This window comes from Salmo salar, chromosome 14, assembly GCF_965601325.2.
Source record: "Salmo salar chromosome 14, fSalSal1, whole genome shotgun sequence".
Lineage (NCBI taxonomy): Eukaryota > Metazoa > Chordata > Actinopteri > Salmoniformes > Salmonidae > Salmo > Salmo salar.
The window spans coordinates 4,841,906-4,864,708 of record NC_138304.1 but is presented as its reverse complement, the minus strand read 5'-3'; the positions used below and the strand labels follow the sequence as shown (position 1 = coordinate 4,864,708).

The following is a 22,803-nucleotide window of genomic DNA, read 5'->3' as shown; positions in this document are numbered from 1 at the left end:
AGCAAAGCACCCCCACACCATCACACCTCCATGCGTCATGGTGGGAACCACACATGCGGAGATCATCCATTCACTTATTCTGCGTCTCACAAGGACACAGCGGTTGGAGCCAAAATTCTCAAATTCACACTCAGACCAAAATACAGATTTCCACCGGTCTAATGTCCATTTCTCGTGTTTCTTGGCCCAAGCTTGTCTCTTCTTATTGGTGTCCTTCAGTAGTGGTTTCTTTGCAGCAATGATTCACACAGTCTCATCTGAACAGTTGATGTTGTGTCTGTTACTTGAACTCTGTGAAGCATTTATTTGGGCTGCAATTTCCAAGGCTGGTAACTCGAATGAGGTAACTCTGGGTCTTCCTTTCCTGTGGCAGTCCTAATGAGAGGCAGTTTCATCATAGCGCTTGGTTTTTACGATTGCACTTGAAGAAACTTGCATAGTTATTGAATGCCAAGAGTGTGCAAAGCTGTCAAGGCAAAGTGCAGCTACTTTGAAGAATCTAAAATATATTTAGATTTGTTTAACACTTAGGTTACTACATGATTCCATGTGTTATTTCTTAGTTTGATGTCTTCACTATTATTCTACAATAAAGAAAAACTCTTGTACGAGTAAGTGTGTCCAAACTTTCGACTGGTACTATATATGCACGGAGTGTACAAAACATGAAGAACACCTGCTCTTCCTACGACAGACTGACCAGGTGAATCCAGGTGAAAGCTATGATCCCTTATTGATGTCACTTGTTAAATCCACTTTCATTAGTGTAGATGAATACAGGTTTAAGAATGATTTTTAAGCCTTGGAGACAATTGAGACATGGATTGTGTATGTGTGCCATTCAGAGGGTGAATGGGCAAGACAAAATATTGAAGTGGCTTTGAACAGGGGCTATGGTAGTAGGTGCCAGGCCCACCGGTTTGAGTGTGTCAACAACTGCAACACTGCTGGGTTTTTCACGCTCAAAGGTTTCCCACAAGATTGGTCCACTACCCAAAGGACATCCAGCCAACTTGATACAACTGTGTGAAGCATTGGAGTCAACATGGGCCAGCATCCCAGTGGAACGTTTGACACCTTGTAGAGTCCATGCCCCGACGAATTGAGGCTGTTGAGGGCAAAGGTGGGGGGGTGTAACTCAATATTAGGAATAAGAAACATGTATACAGATCCAAAACTCTTTGCACTCTTAAAATAAATACAAATACTGAGCTATATTGTATATTATATTGCTATATTAAATTATATTATTTTTATGAAACAGCCTCCTGGCAGAGGCAACCAGGTTTTTGGCTAAAATATCCTAGTACTGGGTAAAGTTCATTACGCCGTTAACTTTAAGGGCCCCAGGACCAGTGGAAGCAAAATAGCCCCATAACATCAAAGATCCCCCACAATATTTTACAGAAAGTATGAGGTACTTTTCTGCATACATATCCTTCTTTCAACACTAAACCCACCACTGGTGTGCATAGCCATTTTCATGTCATCCAACAAACGTAAAGACCTGTAATTTGCTAAACGGCACTGGCATTCTTCAAAAGAAGAATGCACATGCAGAAAAGTACCTCATACATACTGTAAAATATAGTGGTGCTTCTTTGCTTCCACTGGTCCTGGGGACCTTGTAAGGTCAAGGGCAAAATGAACTTTACCCAGTACCAGGACATTTTAGTCTAAAACCTGATTGCCTCTGCCAGGTAGGCTGAAACTTGGTGGATCTTCCACCCCAAAAAAATAACCAACCACGCATCAAAATCCACAATTCACTACAAAAATCAACATTTCGCAATCAGTCTCTGGACTTGAACCCCATTGAAAACCTGTTGGTTTGATTGAAGAGGGCAGTCCATAAGCGCAGACGAAGGATATCAATTATCTAGAAAGATTATGAATGGAGGAATGGTCTAAGATCCTTCCTAATTTGTTTTTCAAATCTCATAAAACCTTTTGAAAAAGTCTGTACCAATATCCTCTCATAGGTGAAGGTGCCAGAGTATTGAAAACCGGGGTGGCAATAATTTTGACCCTTGCGGTTTTGAGATTTTGTTTAATTAACTTGAACAAAATCTTTCTCTGAGCAACTGTGGTGGTATAAAATATACTGCTCAAAAAAATAAACACTTAAACAACACAATGTAACTCCAAGTCAATCACACTTCTGTGAAATCAAACTGTCCACTTAGGAAGCAACACTGATTGACAATAAATGTCACATGCTGTTGTGCAAATGGAATAGAGAACAGGTGGAAATTATAGGCAATTAGCAAGACACCCCCAATAAAGGAGTGGTTCTGCAGGTGGGGACCACAGACCACTTCTCAGTTCCTATGCTTCCTGGCTGATGTTTTGGTCACTTGAATGCTGGCGGTGCTTTCACTCTAGTGGTAGCATGAGACAGAGTCTACAACCCACACAAGTGGCTCATGTAGTGCAGCTCATCCAGGATGGCACATCAATGCGAGCTGTGGCAAGAAGGTTTGCTGGGTAGTGTCCAGAGCATAGAGGCGCTACCAGGAGACATGCCAGTACATCAGGAGACGTGGAGGAGGCCGGAGGAGGGCAACAACCCAGCAGCAGGACCGCTACCTCTGCCTTTGTGCAAGGAGGAGCAGGAGGAGCACTGCAAAATGACCTCCAGCAGGCCACAAATGTGCATGCGTCTGCTCAAACGGTCAGAAACAGACTCCATGAGGGTGGTAAAGGGCCCGACGTCCACAGGTGGGGGTTGTGCTTACAGCCCAACACCGTGCAGGACGTTTGGCATTTGCCAGAGAACACCAAGATTGGAAAATTCGCCACTGGCGCCCTGTGGTCTTCACAGATGAAAGCAGGTTCACACTGAGCACATGTGACAGACGTGACAGAGTCTGGAGACGCCGTGGAGAACGTTCTGCTGCCTGCAACATCCTCCAGCATGACCGGTTTGGCGGTGGGTCAGTCATGGTGTGGGGTGGCATTTCTTTGGGGGGGCCGCACAGCCCTCCATGTGCTCGCCAGAGGTAGCCTGACTGCCATTAGGTACCGAGATGAGATCCTCAGACCCCTTGTGAGACCATATGCTGGTGCGGTTGGCCCTGGGTTCCTCCTAATGCAAGACAATGCTAGACCTCATGTGGCTGAAATGTGTGTCAGCAGTTCCTGCAAGAGGAAGGCATTGATGCTATGGACTGGCCCGCCCGTTCCCCAGACATGAATCCAATTGAACACATCTGGGACATCATGTCTCGCTCTATCCACCAACGCGCCACGTTGCACCACAGACTATCCAGGAGTTGGCAGATGCTTTAGTCCAGGTCTGGAAGGAGATCCCTCAGGAGACCATCCGCCACCTCATCAGGAGCATGCCCAGGCGTTGTAGGGAGGTCATACAGGCACGTGGAGGCCACACACACTACTGAGCCTCATTTTGACTTGTTTTAAGGACATTACATCAAAGTTGGATCAGCCTGTAGTGTGGTTTTCCACTTGAATTTTGAGTGTGACTCCAAATCCAGACCTCCATGGGTTGATAAATTGGATTTCCATTGATTATTTGTGTGATTTTGTTGTCAGCACATTCAACTATGTAAAGAAAAAAGTAGTTAATAAGATCATTTATTTCATTCAGATCTAGGATGTGTTGTTTAAGTGTTCCCTTTATTTTTTTGAGCAGTGTAATTTCCCCATTTCTTTGCGCATACAATTTACACTGAGTGTACAAAACATTAGGAACACCTTCCTAATACTGAGTAGCACCCCCATTTGCCCTCAGAACAGCCTCAATTTGTCGGGCAATGGACTACAAGGTGTCGAAAGCGTTCCAAAGGGATGCTGGCCCATGTTGACTCCAATGATTCCCACAGTTGTGTCAAGTTGGCTGGATGTCCTTTGGGTGGTGGACCATTCTTGATACACACAGGAAATTATTGAGCGTGACAAACCCAGAAGCGTTGCAGTTGACACTCAAACCGGTGCGCCTAGCACCTACTGTTATACCCCCCGTTCAAAGGCACTTAAATCTTTTGTCTTGCCCATTCACCCTCTGATTGGCACATACACAATCCATGTCTCAAGGCATAAAAATTATTATTTAACCCATCTCCTCCCCTTCACCTACACTGATTGAAGTGGATTTAATAGATGACATCAATTAGGGATCATAGCTTTCACCCTAGATTCACCTGGTCAGTTTATATCATGGAAAGATCAGGTTTGAACGCTACAGACAGACTTCAGACGAGTCCTCTGACACTTATTGGGGGGGGGGGGGGGGGGTCGTATAGCAAAACAAATAATAATTTAAAGAAAAATCTCTATGAAAGTGACGGATTTTACAGGCAATGTAACATACAATTAAAGTCGGACGTTTACATACACCTTAGCCAAGTACATTTAAACTCCGTTTTCACAATTCCTGACATTTAATCCTAGTAAAAATTCCCTGTCTTAGGTAAATTAGTCTTAGGTAAATTAGGATCGCCACTTTATTTTAAGAATGTGAAATGTCAGAATAATAGTAGAGAGAATGATTTATTTCAGCTTTTATTTATTTAATCAGATTCCCAGTGGGTCAGAAGTTTACATACACTCAATTAGTATTTGGTAGTGTTGCCTTTAAATTGTTTAACTTGGGTCAAATGTTTTGGGTAGCCTTCCACAACCTTCCCACAATAAGTTGGGTGAAATTTGGCCCCTTCAGCTTGACAAGGCTGGTGTAACCGAGTCAGGTTTGTAGGCCTCCTTGCTCGCACACGCTTTTTCAGCTCTACCCACAAATGTTCTATAGGATTGAGGTCAGGGCTTTGTGATGGCCACTCCAATACCTTGACTTCGTTGTCCTTAAGCCATTTTGCCACAACTTTGGAAGTATGCTTGGGGTCATTGTCCATTTGGAAGTCCCATTTGCGACTAAGCTTTAACTTCCTGACTGAGGTCTTGAGATGTTGCTTCAATATATGCACATAATTTTCCTGCCTCATGATGCCATCTTTTGTGAAGTGCACCAGTCTCTCCTGCAGCAAAGCACACCCACAACATGATGCAGCCACCCTCGTGCTTCATGGTTGGGATGGTGTTTTTCAGCTTGCAAGCCTCCCCCTTTTTCCTCCAAACATAACAGACTTCATCCAGTGTCCAGAAAGTTGATTGGCAGTATAGGCACATGCCTCATTTGCATTACAATATTTCAGATTCTTTTTTTATACATTATATTAGGGTGTGGTGCCTGGCTGTGTATACTATTAAGGCTAACTGTAATTATGCAGGTACTATGCTGTCTTTTTAAAAACATTCCAAATGACATGATAGATTTCATGATTTCAGACTAACATCCATAATGGTTGTTTTTGCTCTCTAAAGTAATCATGGAAACAGCCACATTTTCTATATTATCGTTTTTGAATTCCTTGAGAATGGCTATCCATGTTTTGACCTAAGACTTAGAAATGCACAGACTTTTGCTAATATGTTCAGTCTCCCCAAAAAGCTTGTCTATTTAATGTAACATCCATAATGCTTCTTATTTGCTTTATTTCTCAAACATACAAATATTTTTGAATTTCACTTTTTTTTTTTTCCCCTCGATATACACTTATACACTCCCCCTAAAGGCGTCAGTATGCTTCAGTTTGGCCAGCCGAAGTCTACTAGGCAAACCGGACAAGTGTGCTCACATACTTTCTCTTGAAAAATGAGAAAAAAAGTGGCCATTGAGATGCCGTAGCCAGTATACACTTCCTAAAAATAGTCAGATTTAATCTAAGAAAAGTAAAGAAATGTCATTAAGTTTGACGTTTTTACCGATGAGATCTTAGATGTAGAATTGCACGACTAAGATGGTTGGTGCAGTATTTCTCAATGAATAAAGGTGCATGAAAACGAGTCACCTCTGGTTGAATGACAAACTTTATTGAAGAATCCCTACCGTTAACAAATCTCAGATGAAGGGGTGTACATGTCGTCTCCCGAACTTTGGCTGGCCTTGAGAAGAAAAAAAAGTCTGAGTATAACATAACTGATATGGCATGGCAGGCGAAAACCAGAGGAAAATCCATCTGGAATTTTGTTGTTGTTATTGTCACAGGCCATTTCAATGCTAGCCTATGGAAATTACAAATAGATAGGACCCAGATTGCAGTTCCTATGGCTTCCACTAGATGTCAACAGTCTTTAGAAAGGGTTTCAGGCTTGTTTTTGAAAAGTGAGCGAGTAGTTGTAGTTTTTCCAAGGTGTCTCATTAGAAAAGTAGTCTTGTTGGCGCGTGAATGAGGTGCGCGCTCTTCGTTATTCATCTTCCCCATTGAACATACTATTCTCCGTCTTAAATATTATCATTTAAGACGAAATCGAAATGTACAGATTTTAAGGTTGTCATTAGATCTGGGGCGGGGTCCCCGCTGAAAAAGTTTGAATACCACTGCCTTAAATGGTACTATAGACACGCATCAAAAGGTCCATTTCTATTTTGTTTGTCCATTCTGTGAGAGATTAAAGTTGTGATTTTGCGTGCAAATGTAAAGTCCATAACGCTGGAATGTTATAAACGCTTAATTATAATGCTATAAATAAATCCTACATATTATATGCACCATTCTAAACAACAAAGACTATCGATTTTCTTCAGTTACCCTTAAGACGCCTCATTAGTTTGAGTGGTAAAGACAGTATAGCTACCTGCTAAATAAGAGCCTTCTCTGGGTCGTGTTTATCATCCAGCAGATCCTCATCAGAGTCTACAAACAGAGCAAGCACAACAACCAAAAATTTAATAGATCTAAGAAAATGCCAAAACACACAAACATAGGAAATAGCGTAAATAAGCTGTGCAATAAATGGAATTGAAAATGACAATATCACCATGCGGTGACACGTATCAGAGTATACGGATATGAGATAAAATATTATTCTGATGACACTTCATACTGTCTTGGTCGCCAGAGAGCTTCTCCAATATTTGTCATACCAGTCGTTGGTGCCAAAACAAAATTTCAAATTTGTGTTGTTTAAAAGACACTTATACACTGAATCCCACACAGAGATTAAACCCAGTTTAAAACAGCTACGACATTCGCTATGGAAAACAATCCACAAACAGGCCTGTAAAATTTCAATTCAAACCTTAGATATACACATTCTCACCTGCCACAGACTCGGGTGGGGAGTAGAACTGCCCATCTGAAAGTGGTCCTGGTTGCATGAAGGGGGCCCTTTCAGGGGCATCCATTATAGAAAGAAATCCTGATGGGATGAAAACAATGACACATAAGTGTCAGTATAACAACAACTTGTACAGTGCCTTCAGTAATTATTCACAACTCTTGACTTTCTCCCCATTTTGTTGTGTTATACCCTGTATAAAAATGTGTTGAGATTGTGACACTGGCTTAAACACAATACACCCATAATGTCAAAGTGGAATGTTTTTTGAAATGTGTACAAATCAACTAAAAATGAAAAGCTGAAATGTCTTGAGCCAATAAGTATTCAATCCCTTTGTTATGGCAAGCCTAAATAAGTTCAGGAGTAAACAAACAGAATAGAGCTATGCATAAGCAGAATCCTAGAGGAAAATCTAATTGTCTGCTTTCCAACAGACAAATTCACCTTTCAGCAGGACAATAACCTAAAACACAAGGCCAAATATACATTGGAGTTGCTTACCAAGACAACATTGAATGTTCCCGATTGGCCTAGTTACAGTTGACTTAAAATCGTCTTGAAAAGCTATGGCTAGAATTTAAAAAGGCTGTCAAGAAATTTACCCAGAAATACTCACAGCTGCAATCGCTGCCAAAGGTAATTCTAAAATGTATCGACTCAGGGGTCTGAATACCTATGTAAATTAGATATTTCTGCAAGTAATGAACATTTCTTAACCTGTTAGGGCTAGGGGGCAGTATTGACACGGCCGGATAAAAAACGTACCCGATTTAATCTGGTTACTACTCCTGCCCAGTAACTAGAATATGCATATAATTGGCTTTGGATAGAAAACACCCTAAAGTTTCTAAAACTGTTTGAATGGTGTCTGTGAGTATAACAGAACTCATATGGCAGGCCAAAACCTGAGAAGATTCCATGCAGGAAGTGGCCTGTCTGACAAGTTGTGTTTCATCTTGGCTCTTTTTATTGAAGACTGAGGATCTTTGCTATAACGTGACACTTCCTACGGCTCCCATAGGCTCTCAGAGCCCGGGAAAAAGCTGAACAATATCGAGGCAGCCTCTGGCTGAAACACATTATCGCTTTTGGCAAGTGGCCGATCAGAGTACTATGGGCTTAGGCGCGTGCCCGAGTCGACCCCATGCTTTATTTTCTTTCGTCTGTTTACCTAAACGCAGATTCCCGGTCGGAATATTATCGCTTTTTTATGAGAAAAATGGCATAAAAATTGATTTTAAACAGCGGTTGACATGCTTTGAAGTACGGTAATGGAATATTTAGAAATGTTTTGTCACGAATTGCGCCATGCTCGTCACCCTTATTTACCCTTTCGGATAGTGTCTTGAACGCACGAACAAAACGCCGCTATTTGGATATAACGATGGATTATTTGGAACCAAACCAACATTTGTTATTGAAGTAGAAGTCCTGGGAGTGCATTCTGACGAAGACAGCAAAGGTAATAACATTTTTCTTATAGTAAATCTGACTTTGGTGAGTGCTAAACTTGCTGGGTGTCTAAATAGCTAGCCCTGTGATGCCGGGCTATCTACTGAGAATATTGCAAAATATGCTTTCACCGAAAAGCTATTTTAAAATCGGACATATCGAGTGCATAGAGGAGTTCTGTATCTATAATTCTTAAAATAATTGTTATGCTTTTAGTGAACGTTTATCGTGAGTAATTTAGTAAATTCACCGGCAGTGTTCGGTGGGAATGCTAGTCACATGCTAATGTAAAAAGTTGGTTTTTGATATAAATATGAACTTGATTGAACAAAACATGCATGTATTGTATAACATAATGTCCTAGGGTTGTCATCTGATGAAGATCATCAAAGGTTAGTGCTGCATTTAGCTGTGGTTTGGGTTTATGTGACATTATATGCTAGCTTGAAAAATGGGTGTCTGATTATTTCTGGCTGGGTACTCTCCTGACAATCTAATGTTTTGCTTTCGTTGTAAAGCCTTTTTGAAATCGGACAATGTGGTTAGATTAACGAGAGTCTTGTCTTTAAAATGGTGTAAAATAGTCATATGTTTGAGAAATTGAAGTAATAGCATTTCTAAAGGTATTTGAATAACGCACCACGGGATTCAACTGGCTGTTGAGTAGGTGGGACGATTTCGTCCCGCCGACCCTAGAGAGGTTAATTCGGGAGACAGTAACTTTAAACAACTTCTGTGGTGCCTCAAATTTTAATGAGTTAATTGTTGCATGATTAATATAAATTGAGTAACAAACATAGTTGATTCGATACATAACTGTCTGACTACAGGTTTTTAGACATTTTTGCAAACTGAAAAATGTACATTTACATAAGTATTCAGCCCCTTTACTCAGTACTTTGTTGAAGCACCTTTGGCAGCGATTACAGCCTTGAGTCTTCTTGGGTATGACGCTTCAAGCTTGGCACACCTGTATTTGGTGAGTTCTCCTCTACAGATCCTCTCAAGCGCTGTCAGGTTGGATGGGAGTGTCGCTGTACAGCTATTTTCAGGTCTCTCCAGAGATGTTCGATCAGGTTCAAGTCTGAGCTCGGGCTGGGCCCTCAAGGACATTCAGAAACTTGTCCCGAAGCCAGTCTTGCGTTGTCTTGGCTGTTACTTAGGGTCGCTGTCCTGTTGGAAGGTGAACCTTCGCCCCAGTCTGAGGACCTGAGCACCCTGAAGCAGGTTTTCATCAAGGATCTCTGTACTTTGCTCCGTTCATCTTTCCCTCGAACATGACTAGTCTCCCAGTCCCTGAAAAACATCCCCACACCATCATGCTGCCGCCACCATGCTTCACCGTAGAGATGGTGCCAGGTTTTCTCCAGATGTGACACTTGGCATTCAGGCAAAAGATTTCCATCTTGGTTTCATCAGACCAGAATGTTGTTTCTCATGGTCTGCATCCTTTCGGTGCCTTTTGGCAAACTCCAAGCAGGCTGTCATGTGCCTTTTACTGAGGAGTGGCTTCCGCCACTCTACCATAAAGGCCCCATTGTTGGAGTGCTGCAGATTGTTGTCCTTCAGGAAGGTTCTCAGTTTGGCCAGGCAGCAAGCTCAAGGAAGAGTCTTGGTGGTTCCAAAGCTCTTCCATTTAAGAATGGAGGCCACTGTTCTTGAGGACCTTCAATGCTGCAGACATTTTTTGGTACCCATCCCCAGATCTGTGCCTCGACACAATCCTGTCTCGGAGCTCTAGGGCCAATTCCTTCGACCTCATGGCTTGGTTTTTGCTCTGACATGCACTGTCAACCGTGGGACCTTACATAGACAGGTTTGTGCCTTTCCAAATCATGTCCAATCAATTTAAATTACCACAGGTGGACGCCAATCAAGTTATATAAACAGCTCAAGGATGATCAATGGAAACAGAATGCACCTGAGCTCAATTTCGAGTCTCATAGCAAAGAGTCTGAATTACCTGGTTTTCCGCTTTGTCATTATGGAGTATTTTGTGTAGATTGATGAGGGAAAAAATTTATTTAATACATTTTAAAGATAAGGCTGTAACATAACAAAATGTGGAAAAAGTGAAGGGGTCTGAATATTTTCCAGACGCACTGTATATACAGATTCGGTCATGTTTTGCTGAATGCGGTGAAGGAAAACACTGTGGCAGCAAGCACAATTGCAAGTTTGTTTGTCAAAAGAGACCCACTACAATAATTTGAGTTAACAATACAAATGACTCCAATCAAGACAAAAGGATATGTAACCCATTTGTCTCTACATGTGTTTTTATATTACATTGATTTAAAATCTGTATTTCTTCCGTTTCTGTAACCTGCGAGTATGAATCAAAATAAGTCAATTTAGAAGACTGTCTAGGGCTTTGTCCCAATTATCTCTTCCTCCCAAAGTGTGTACTTGTTCACTTCCCTTTCCCTTCATTTACTTATTTGTTGAAAAATGTGGTGAAGACTCCCTCTAGCCCATACCTCCACCAATTCAATGATTTTAGATTTGTGGGAAGTAGTGAACGGGTGTACACCTCAGGAGAAAGGAGATATTATTGGGATGCACCCTAGGAGTGCAATGGAAGAGTTTCCCATACTCACTGTTCTCATCGTCAGCCTCCTGAGGTAGGACCTTAAAGTCTAGTAGCCACGTCTCTATCCAGGCCAGGATGAAAGAAATGATGGGCAGCAGGTACCCAAACGCCCCCTGGGAAAGGAGCTGGAACATGCACACACAAAAAACTAATTTGCTCTTAGTTCATATAGCAAAAAACACATAAGCAAACATATGTTACTTGCATACTGACAAAAACACTGACATGCACAGACACTAAACATGTACAGCGATTCCTCCTTTAAAAGTTGCGTCATACTGCAGCACACCTTGCGTGCTGCCACAGCATTCTGTGGCACGTCATTTAATTCTCAGCCATTTTTTCTGTTACTGCAACTTATTGCTAGTTTGACCACCAGAGGGCATCTTTGAGAAGCATTTAATAGTATTCCATATTGGCATTACCAGAGAATTTAAAACCTTTTTTGTAATAACATAGTATATGGAATTGATGAAGAAATTTGGCTTAATTCATTTGATTAATATTATGGTGTTTCTATTCAGAGAAAAAAGAAAAACGAAACCCTTAGGGTTTCCGTTAGGATGGAATGGAAAATATGGCGCTGTACAACGTGACGGTGGGGAGTAGGCAACAGGATTCTACATTTTTTTGCCTTCATTAGAGAACTTTGCTCCAATATTACTGTAAATCAGTGATATTTATTCCCATAGTAATTCATTATGGATTATTCATTATGGATCCATAACTAAACCAACATCTGCATTTTGAAAGAGTATTTTTATCATTATTTTATCAACAAAATGTGTTTTTGTTTTAGGCTACTGTGCAGTCTACAATCTATACTGTAGTAAACATGGGAAACTGCCTAACTTATTACATAGCCTGTTCTCCGTTATGTCTGTACTACAGAATGCGGGGCATGTGGGAGACCGGGGTTCAAATCCCCGTTGGGGAGGAAGGAGTAGGCTGTCCTTGTAAATAAGAATTTGTTCTTAACCTGTTATGGCTAGGGGGCAGTATTTTCACGGCTGGATAAAAAACGTACCCGATTTAATCTGGTTACCACTCCTACCCAGTAACTAGAATATGCATATACTTATTACATATGGATAGAAAACACCCTAAAGTTTCTAAAACTGTTTGAATGGTGTCTGTGAATATAACAGAACTCATTTGGCAGGCAAAAACCTGACAAGGTTTCAGGCAGGAAGTGGCCTGTCTGACAAGGTGTCGTTCTTCTTGTGTGAGGATCCTTCTTCAAGAGTGAGGATCTTAGCTGTCCCGTGACACTTCCTACGGCTGCCATAGGGTCTCAGAAGGCGGTAAAAAGCTGAATCGTGGCTTTGCAGGCTCTGGCTGAAAAAAAGTAGCGCGTTTGGGTAGTGCCTGGTTACAGTACTGTGAGACTCAGGCTCGTGCCCGCGTCGACCGAAAGCTTTGTTTACTTTCCTCTGTTTAGCTAAAAGGAGATTCCCGGTCGGAATATTATCGCTTTTTTACGAGAAAAATGGCATAAAAATTGATTTTAAACAGCAGTTGACATGCTTCGAAGTACGGTAATGGAATATTTAGATTTTTTTTGTCACGAATTGCGCCATGCGCGCGACCCTGATTTACCATTTCAGATAGTGTCTGGGACGCACGAACAAAATGCCGCTATTCGGATATAACGATGGATTATTTTGGACCAAACCAACATTTGTTATTGAAGTAGCAGTCCTGGGAGTGCATTCTGACGAAGACAACAAAAGGTAATCAAACTTTTATAATAGTAAACCTGATATTGATGAGTGCTAAACTTGCCGGGTGTCTAAATAGCTAGCCCGTGATGCCTGGGCTATGTACTTACAATATTGCAAAATGTGCTTTCACCAAAAAGCTATTTTAAAATCGGACATAGAGTGCATAGATGAGTTCTGTATCTATAATTCTTAAAATAATTGTTATACTTTTTGTGAACGTTTATCGTGAGTAATTTAGTAAATTCGCCGGAAGTTTGCGGGGGGTATGCTAGTTCTGAACGTCACATGCTAATGTAAAAAGCTGGTTTTTGATATAAATATGAACTTGATTGAACAAAACATGCATGTATTGTATAACATAATGTCCTAGGGTTGTCATCTGATGAAGATCATCAAAGGTTAGTGCTGCATTTAGCTGTCTTCTGGGTTTTTGTGACATTATATGCTAGCTTGAAAAATGGGTGTCTGATTATTTCTGGCTTGGTACTCTGCTGACATAATCTAATGTTTTGCTTTCGTTGTAAAGCCTTTTTGAAATCGGACAGTGTGGTTAGATAAAGGAGAGTCTTATCTTTAAAATGCTGTGAAATAGTCATATGTTTGAAAAATTGAAGTTTTTGTATTTTTGAGGAATTTGTCATTCGCGCCACGCCTATCATTGGATATTGGAGCAGGTGTTCCGCTAGCGGAACGTCTAGATGTAAGAGGTTAACTGATTCCATGTGTGTTATGGCGCTGTACAACACGACGGTCGGCAGTACAGTAATGGGCTATTTAGCTAAAGAATCCCTGTGTCGTGCAGACGAGAGACCAGGGTTCAAATCCCCGATGGGGAGGAAGTCTCTCAGAGTCCGCATGCTCATCTCAGAGCAGCGTGAAATAGTGCTAAAATAGTTGTAGGCTTCTGCTTCATATCCTATTGCTTCTAACTTCAATATGCTCTTTAAATAAATAAGACCTACACCATTTAACAATAAATCTACAAATATTATTTTCAATGATGTGACTCTCCGACAATAATTACACTTAGAGGACTCTATATTAATATCTAACGGGGCATTTTCCATTAGGTTTCTGGAGAAACCTAACTTGATTATTTAGCAGACATCACTTGCTTATATTCAGTCAACGCATATCTTCAGAATATCATGGAATATTTGAACATTTATTTCTCCATGCTTGTCTAAGAGCAGCGTGAAATGGTGCTGAAATAGACATCCACAGCGGGAAGGCTATGTATCTGTGCCCACTCATGGCATCTCTCTTCGGTTACACATCCTTGGAATAGCAGAACGGTCCAGGCGGCCCTTGCTGTGCCTGGTGAGCAGTTGGTCAAGCTCTATTGTCAGGAGAGGAATGGAAATGTCAGGGTGAACCGAAGACCTGACGAAGCCGTCACGTATGTTGACTCTGCCTGTCGGAGGTGGAGTTCCAGAGCTCACAGGTGTGCCTGGCATGGATTGTGACTCCATCTTATTCCTCGCCCTTTTCAACACGTGAGTGAGTCAATGATTCCAATAATTCGTCTGACAAACAAAGAACTTTGCGTCGTGCAAGCCCAGGCATGGATCAAGGCTGGCGAGACATTCAATAAACGTCATCTTCACAGACGAATCAACTGTGGCCCTTGAGCAATTTGCTCGTTAATCAAGAAGATTAACGAAAGCATAAAGATGTTGATGAAGAAATTGTGTTTTGAGTTAGAAATGTAACACTTTACAGTACTTAAGCATCAAATACATTGCAAGTTGAGGGACAGTAGTTTGAACGGGAAGACTTTTTTTAAATGCTAAGTGCTAGGATGCTACATTTTTGACCAGTTGCAATTCTAAGTAGGCCTAATATAAAAAATCCTACTTCTATTACTGTTAAGCCTCATAACTGGCTGAGGTAGGCTAAGTTATTTTATATAGGTCTAGGCTCCAAAGAAATAGACTACAAACAGGGCTTAAATTGGAAAGTCAAATTAAAATGAAGATTATTGTTGAAATGAATTGCTCGACTGGTGTAGGTTTTCTCCATCTGTTCGTGTGCAACACTTGCATAACAGGTTTGCAATGTTTTCAGCACCAGCCACTGTTCACCTATTGATCGCGCTGCGGTTGCTGCCAGTTGTTTTTTAAATTGAACCTTTATTTAACTAGGCAAGTCAGGTAAGAACCAGTTCTTATTTACAATGACGGCCTACCCCGGCCAAACCCGGATGACGCTGGGACAATTGTGCGCCCTATGGCACTCCCAATCACAATCGGATGTGATACACCCTGAATTCGAACCAGGGACTGTAGTAAAGCCTCTTGCACCGAGATGCAGTGCCTTAGACCGCTGCACCACTCGGGACCAATGAGACACACTTTTTCCCCCAGAACATTAACAGTGTGTAGGTAGATGTGGAAAGGTAGATCCTAATGATTTGTTGTAAGTTGGGGGGGGGGGGGGGGGGGGGGGGGGGTTCACACCTAGCTCGGCTATTAGACGATTATTTAGTAAAGAGGTTGAATAGTCTATTGTTCAGCTAATAGCCCATCCTGCTATGCTTGTGAAAAACGAGATACTTTTCCCCTCTTTCCACTTGATAGTGTTTTTAGCCACAATCGGCCCCAAACCCAATTAATACATTTGGGCACAGTTGATAGCGTGCTGGACTTCGGGCTAGAATGTTGAGGGTTCGAAACCTGCTCCTTGCTTGTTTCATTACATTATTATGCTGGTCTCAGAGCAAATAGCCTGGATTGTTACTCCCATCTCGTTCCTCGCTCTCTTCCACGTGTCATTCAGCACGCTTGTGGGCGTGCTGGCAGGATGTACAGTTTTTTATTCTGTATATATGAATTACAAATCAGCCTTTACTTAAATCATGTTTCTAGTCTATTGCATAGTTAATGTGTAATCATTGATGTCCCAGGAGCAGTAAACCCTGTTGAAGTGTATAATTATAATACATACATGCAGACACAGCATCATTCAAAGAATGGAGTTTGATACACCTGGTATTGGATATGACTGAAAAAAAAAAAAAAATTGCTAAATAGCGATTTTCGTAAATTAACTGTATGACAAAAAAATACGCACAATCGTTTGTCTCTACATTAACTACCATATTCCTCTCAATTGTACATTTTTTGCTTGACTCGTTATGACTACTTACATCTGCTTCCCCGTAATGTTTTGTCAGCCATCTTTGCTGAAGAAAGTCACCAGGGACGGGTGGCTCGCGTCAAATTCGTCATTGGAACCACTCAATATGATTGGTCATATAAAAACCTTGGGACCCAAATGCATAATGAGTGCTCTAACTCCCCCTTGTGGTGGTCTGGAGCAATGAAGCCGTGGCGCTGGCTACCTCTGAGTCCCGCAACGTAAGCTCACAACTTCTAAAGGATGAACCACTGTACCAACACCAAGTACTACAGTAATGCTAACATTATTCCATTCACAATCCTAACATCTTACCATCCTTCAAGTATGTCAGAGAGAAGATGTATTGCATATCCCTCCTATTGTATTCAAATGATGAAATATATTTTCATTCCTCCTGTTAAAATGATGTCAGACATACTTTAATAAAAACATACCTTTGATAAAATGACTTTTGCGATCAGGAAAGCACTTGTGGTTGCTGTGGTTATCTGTGATGGAAAAACAGATCAGAAAACAGTTCCTACTTGTAGTTGGCGTTAAATACATTACATCAGTAAAAGTGAAATCATGAAAAGAAAATGTCACTGCATCATAAGTGAACTATTGAAGAAAAAGAAAAAGTGTTGCCATGCAATTACTGTATATTAGATTCATTGCTTGAATGAAAACAGGCACAATGATCACGTAACACAGGGCCTGCAAGGGGAAACAGCATCCTCTAGTGTAGCAAATGTGAAAATGTGTTTGAGTCATAGGATGGTTCACCTACCGCTATGGCCCACCAGTGACGCAGTTTACAAACAGCATAGGCCAAGATTAGGGCTGCAAACCGTAACACAGCCAGGAGCTAGGGGATATTCAGTCGCAATTTACATCATCATTTCTGCCTGATCTGGATAACAAATGAGCACTGTACTCTGAGCAAAGATGCAGCATAATGTACTTACAAATATGTCGAAGAATGAGGCGTGGTAGTCATAGTGTAAGACCTCCTTATCGAGCCGCTTCTCGATTCCTCCATTCACCTATGAAGATAAAAAAGGAATGGATTTGACAGATAAGACCGATGCAAAATACCCAAATCTGTAGTCAATACATCGAGTTAACTTGTCATAGATTCAATTAATTCTTAAAATACCAAACATTTTCAAATGTTCCCCCTTTCAAATATGCACCTTGCTATGTTATCCGTGATTGGCACGCATTTCTGTAACAACTGTTGGCATTGGCAATGTAGGTGAGCAACCAGTCAAAATGTTACTTCGGAGACAGAGGGAGTAAATATTACATCAACAAGATGATATCAGTTCATCCATAGATTGAGAAGTCTGTGTGTGTGTTACTATTTTAAAAAAAGGTCAAAGGGTCAGTGTAGAAACTGGAACAAACAGGTTGTCCTGTAGTTAAAAAAGTTAAAAAGGGCTCCACAGGAGGAAGTTCTCAAAGTTGTGGTTGCATAACCATAAATGCACTTATACTATACCAACATACTCAAAAGGAAATGGAATCAAACAGACCGAACCAGGGAGGCACTATCTGGACTTTCCAATAAAAGCAAATGTTCATTTTCCATTATGAGCCCTAATGATATCATTGATAGGCTACACTTGTGAAAATAAAATTATTGAAGATCAACTAGGTCATTTTAAAATGTTATAAAATTGAGACTTGCATTACCTGTAGTAAAGTATTGTTGTGGTAGTTTAAGTTTTAAAAAGTTACTTAGTCAAAGTTAAATGTAGTAAAATAATTAGTCGGGGGGGGGGGGGGGGGGGGAAATCAGTGGGAAGAGGGACCCACTGCCAGGAGAGGTGCACCACTTCCCTCAGAGCACCTCTGCCCCCAAGGGGAACCTTAGGTCAAGAGTTGAATTGTAAATCTACTTGAAGTTAAAAAAAGCTAAATTGATAGAATGTTCTGGAAATGTTCATGACACAATTTTCGTAATCGGACAGGGACAAAGAATATTGTGTGGATTATCTTTCAGACCTGTCTGACAGATGTACAAATACTATACTTTGAGCGTTTGCTAGCCTGCCTGGAGTGTCAGCCTTTAACATAATGTGATTAGTGCCAACCCAGAGATGGCGCTTAGTGGGGCACCTATCTAGGATATATAAACAGGATGTTGTGACCTGTAACATGTTATACCTGAGTAAAGGATTATGCTTGAACTTTACCAAACTCTCCGACGTGAGTTATTCATAAAACAGGCAGGGTTTGCAATTTTTGTACCATTCCATTTAGGGCTTTATGTTAATGCATTCGATATACACCGCCCTGCAAAATGACCTCCAGCAGGCCACAAACGTGCATGCGTCTGCTCAAACGGTCAGAAACAGACTCCATGAGGGTGGTATGAGGGCCCGACGTCCACAGGTGGGGGTTGTGCTTACAGCCCAACACCGTGCAGGATGTTTGGCATTTACCAGAGAACACCAAGATTGGCAAATTCGCCACTGGCGCCCTGTGCTCTTCACAGATGAAAGCAGGTTCACACTGAGCACGTGACAGAGTCTGGAGACGCTGTGGAGAACGTTCTGCTGCCTGCAACATCCTCCAGCATGACCGGTTTGGCGGTGGGTCAGTCATGGTGTGGGGTGGCATTTCTTTGGGGGGGGGCCGCACAGCCCTCCATGTGCTCGCCAGAGGTAGCCTGACTGCCATTAGGTACCGAGATGAGATCCTCAGATCCCTTGTGAGACCATATGCTGGTGCGGTTGGCCCTGGGTTCCTCCTAATGCAAGACAATGCTAGACCTCATGTGGCTGGAGTGTGTCAGCAGTTCCTGCAAGAGGAAGGCATTGATGCTATGGACTGGCCCGCCCGTTCCCCAGACCTGAATCCAATTGAGCACATCTGGGACATCATGTCTCGCTCCATCCACCAACGCCACGTTGCACCACAGACTGTCCAGGAGTTGGCGGATGCTTTAGTCCAGGTCTGGGAGGAGATCCCTCAGGAGACCATCCGCCACCTCATCAGGAGCATGCCCAGGCGTTGTAGGGAGGTCATACAGGCACGTGGAGGCCACACACACTACTGAGCCTCATTTTGACTTGTTTTAAGGACATTACATCAAAGTTGGATCAGCCTGCAGTGTGGTTTTCCACTTTAATTTTGAGTGTGACTCCAAATCCAGACCTCCATGGGTTGATAAATTGGATTTCCATTGATTCTTTTTGTGTGATTTTGTTGTCAGCACATTCAACTATGTAAAGAAAAAAGTATTTAATAAGATTATTTCATTCATTCAGATCTAGGATGTGTTATTTTAGTGTTCACTTTATTTTTTTGAGCAGTGTATATTACTATTACATTATTTTACCGTTCTCAATGTAGGAGTGGACACATTGTTTGCGGACCGCACAACCTAGGCTACACTTCTGAGGAACAAGTTTGGTTTATTTCATTCCATTTACGAGTTTTCAATTTATTCATTGTATTTTGTTTGTAGCACATACATACACACACATCACAAATCACCCAGAAAAAAAGGTTACATTCCTCCATAAATAAGTTCCCAATCAATACTTTAAAATTGCCCGAATGGCACCAGAACATAAAATGTGTGTGTAGTGGTAATCCATAAGTAGAAAGAATGAGGGGAGACACACACAGTTCAAGGGTTGGTGCCCAGGGGCAGCACTGCCTAGTTTACCTACACACCAGAAAGAGGCAGAGTCTGGAGGACTGATCATTTGGTAGAAATCCAAACTACAACATCTAATTGATCCCCTCAAAATTGGTAAATATCACATCTGGTTAAAAATGTAAAAAATAACTTGTACTGACAGAAAAAGATGTGTTCCTTTGCACAATATATATCCCCCCCTCAGAATCCCCATATTACTCAGAGGAGATCTTCCCCACCCTTGAAGAAGAGACGTGCTATTTCCAGGCCCAGGGAAATGTGTTCAACTGTGGGGACACAAATGTGTGCACAGGAACACTACCTGATCCAACGACAACACGAGGGGACAGCTTTATTACAGGCCATACTGTTTCTGTCTTAATCTCCCCCATAGAAACAACAGTGACAGCACCATCAACAAAAACGGAAGGGATCTGTTGCAGCTCTGTCGAAGCCTGGGTCTGTACTACAATGGTACGTTATGGGGGGGACTCACCTATTGCTCACCTCTTGGACACAGTACAGTAGACTATATGATTACAGACATTGACCCTTTCAGCTCATTTACTGTCAAGCCATTAAAACCTCTGATCACAGCCAAATTACATTGTTCCTCAAGAGAGCAGACATGGATACAACCAGACATTCACAGCACAGTAAGCTGTACAACATCAGAAACGCATACAGATGGGCCCAAAACGGCACAGAAGAATACCAGAAAGCAACCAGTAACGAAAATATCCAAACACTCTTAGATAACTTTCTGGATACCACATTCACTCACAGTAAAGAAGGCATCAATCTAGCAGTAAAACACACACACACACACACAGCAAAACTGAAATTGATAAAAAACAAAACAAAAAAGACCAGATGACAACTGGTTTGATGCAGATTGTAAAATGATAAGGGAAGTTTTTTTTAGAAAACTATCAAACCAAAAGCACAGAAACCCAAATAATGGTGAATTACACTTTCATTACTGTGAGACATTAAAATTATATTAACGTACACTCAGAACCAAAAAAAGCACAGTACAAACAAACTTCTGGCAAAATTGGAAAAACCTAAAAAAGGAGGAATTAGCGATAAAAAATGGTGACATTACGGACATCCCATTTTAAAACTCTACAACACCGTTCAAATTGATGCAAATGCAGAACAATGCCAAATTCATGAGAAGTTGAATGGATTAGAAAAATCTATAAAAAAGGACAAATCAAAATCCATTGACTCCCAATGAGAAGAAGCTCTATAAGAAACTTCAGGCCCTCAAATTAAAAAAAGCATGTGGAACTGATGGCATCCTAAATGAGATGCTCAAATTCATTAGTGCAAAATGTCAATTGGCTATATTAAAACTGTTTAATTTGATCAAGTGTAGGTTATTTCCCTGAATTCAAGGACTCATAGCCCCAATCTTTAAGAACAGAGACAAATTTGACCCTAAAAATTACAGAGGCATGTGTGTGAACAGTAAACTGGGGGAAGGTTTTCTGTAGTATTATATATGTAAGAGTTCTAAACTTCCATAATAAGCACAATGTCTTGAGTAAAAGCCAAATTGGAATCATACCAAAATATCGCACAACTGATCATATTTACACCCTACACACCCTGATAGATAAACATGTCCACCAAAACAATAACAAAATGTATGCTTGCTTTATCAACTTCCAAAAAGCATTTGATTCTATTTGGCATACAGGATTGTTCTACAGAGTTATTGAAAGTGGTGTAGGGGGTTAAACATGACAATCAAATATATACCGGCAATATGTGCAGCGTCAAAATCGGCCTTCGCCAGGGTTGCAATCTGAGCCCTGAACTCTTCAATATTTACATCAACGAATTGGCCACTATTCTACAAAAATCCTCCGCCCCTGGTGTTAGTTTCCACAATTCAGAGGTTAAATGCCTGCTCTTCGCAGATGGCCTATGCCTGGTGTCACCCACAGCACATGGCCTACAGCAGAGCCTGGACCTGCTAGAGCAGTACTGCCAGACCTGCACCCTGGCAGTAAACCCCAAAAAGACAGAAATAATGATTTTCCAGAGAAGATCAAGCGAATTAGACCAAAGTTCTCAATTGGTACAAAATATAGAGTACAGCACACACTACAATTACCTAGGTTAAAAATAAGCTCAACTGGACACCTTAATGATGCAGTGAATGAACAGAGAGAAAGCACACAGGGCATTCTACACTATTAAAATTTGGGTAAAACTAATTGAATGTGTCATTGAACCAATTGCACTTTATGGCAGCGAGATGTGGGGTCCACTTGCAAAACAAGATTTCACCCAATGGAACAAACACCCCATTGAAACCCTGCATGCAGAGTTCTGTAAAATTCTCCTACACGTCCAGAGGAAAACTACAAACAATGTATGCAGAGCAGAATTAGGCCAATATCCACTAATAATAACTCAAAAAAAGAGCAATTACGTTTTGGAAACATCTAAAATACAGTAACCCCCTCTCATATCATTACCACACCCTGCAATGGGGCGGCAGGTAGCCTAGTGGTTAGAGCATTGGGCCAGTAACCGAAAGGTTGCTGGATCGAATCCCTTAGTTGACAAGGTAAATATCTGTCATTATGCCCCTGAACAAGGCAGTTAACCCACTGTTCCCTGGTAGGTCGTCAATGTAAATAAGATTTTGTGTTTAACTGACTTGCCTAGTTAAATAAAATGTACCAAGAGCTGAGCTGAGCAAAGAAAGGAGTCCCCTCATCCAGCTGGTCCTGGGGTTGAGTTCACAAACCTGTTCTAACACACTGAAGCATCAGGACAAGAACATCCAATCAATCAGATCAAAACAAAATTACAACACAGTCAAAACAAAAACAGCAAAAAGAGAAACGTCCCTTTTTCAGGACCCTGTCTTTCAAAGATAATTTGTAAAAATCCAAATAACTTCAGATCTTCATTGTAAAGGGTTTAAACAATTAATGAACATGCACCTGTGGAACGGTCGTTAAGACAAACAGCTTACAGAAGGTAGGCAATTAAGGTCACAGTTATGAAAACTTAGGACACTAAAGAGGCCTTTCTACTGACACTGAAAAAACCCAAAAGAAAGATGCCCAGGGTCCCTGCTCATCTGCGTGAAT

The 22,803-nt window shown here is 41.3% G+C and overlaps 1 protein-coding gene across 4 annotated transcripts in view; it reads right to left on the bottom strand.

Moving 5' to 3' along the window:
• Positions 1 to 22,803, bottom strand: part of stard3nl (STARD3 N-terminal like) — a 52,181-nt gene that overhangs the window by 3,335 nt on the left and 26,043 nt on the right. For 2 of the 4 annotated variants that reach the window (XR_001320360.3, XR_001320359.3), the window contains exons 3-9: positions 16,998 to 17,075; positions 16,820 to 16,897; positions 16,485 to 16,538; positions 11,193 to 11,310; positions 7,120 to 7,218; positions 6,655 to 6,713; positions 5,906 to 5,961 (exon numbers count right to left, since the gene is read on the bottom strand). Coding sequence is in view for 2 of the 4 variants with exons in the window: in XM_014139118.3 (XP_013994593.1) it covers positions 6,658 to 6,713; positions 7,120 to 7,218; positions 11,193 to 11,310; positions 16,485 to 16,538; positions 16,820 to 16,897; positions 16,998 to 17,075 (483 nt within the window). In the remaining 2 variants the exon portion in view is untranslated. The remainder of the gene's footprint in view (positions 1 to 5,905; positions 5,962 to 6,654; positions 6,714 to 7,119; positions 7,219 to 11,192; positions 11,311 to 16,484; positions 16,539 to 16,819; positions 16,898 to 16,997; positions 17,076 to 22,803) is intronic. The other 2 variants (XM_014139118.3, XM_014139117.3) reach the window with 1 other exon arrangement.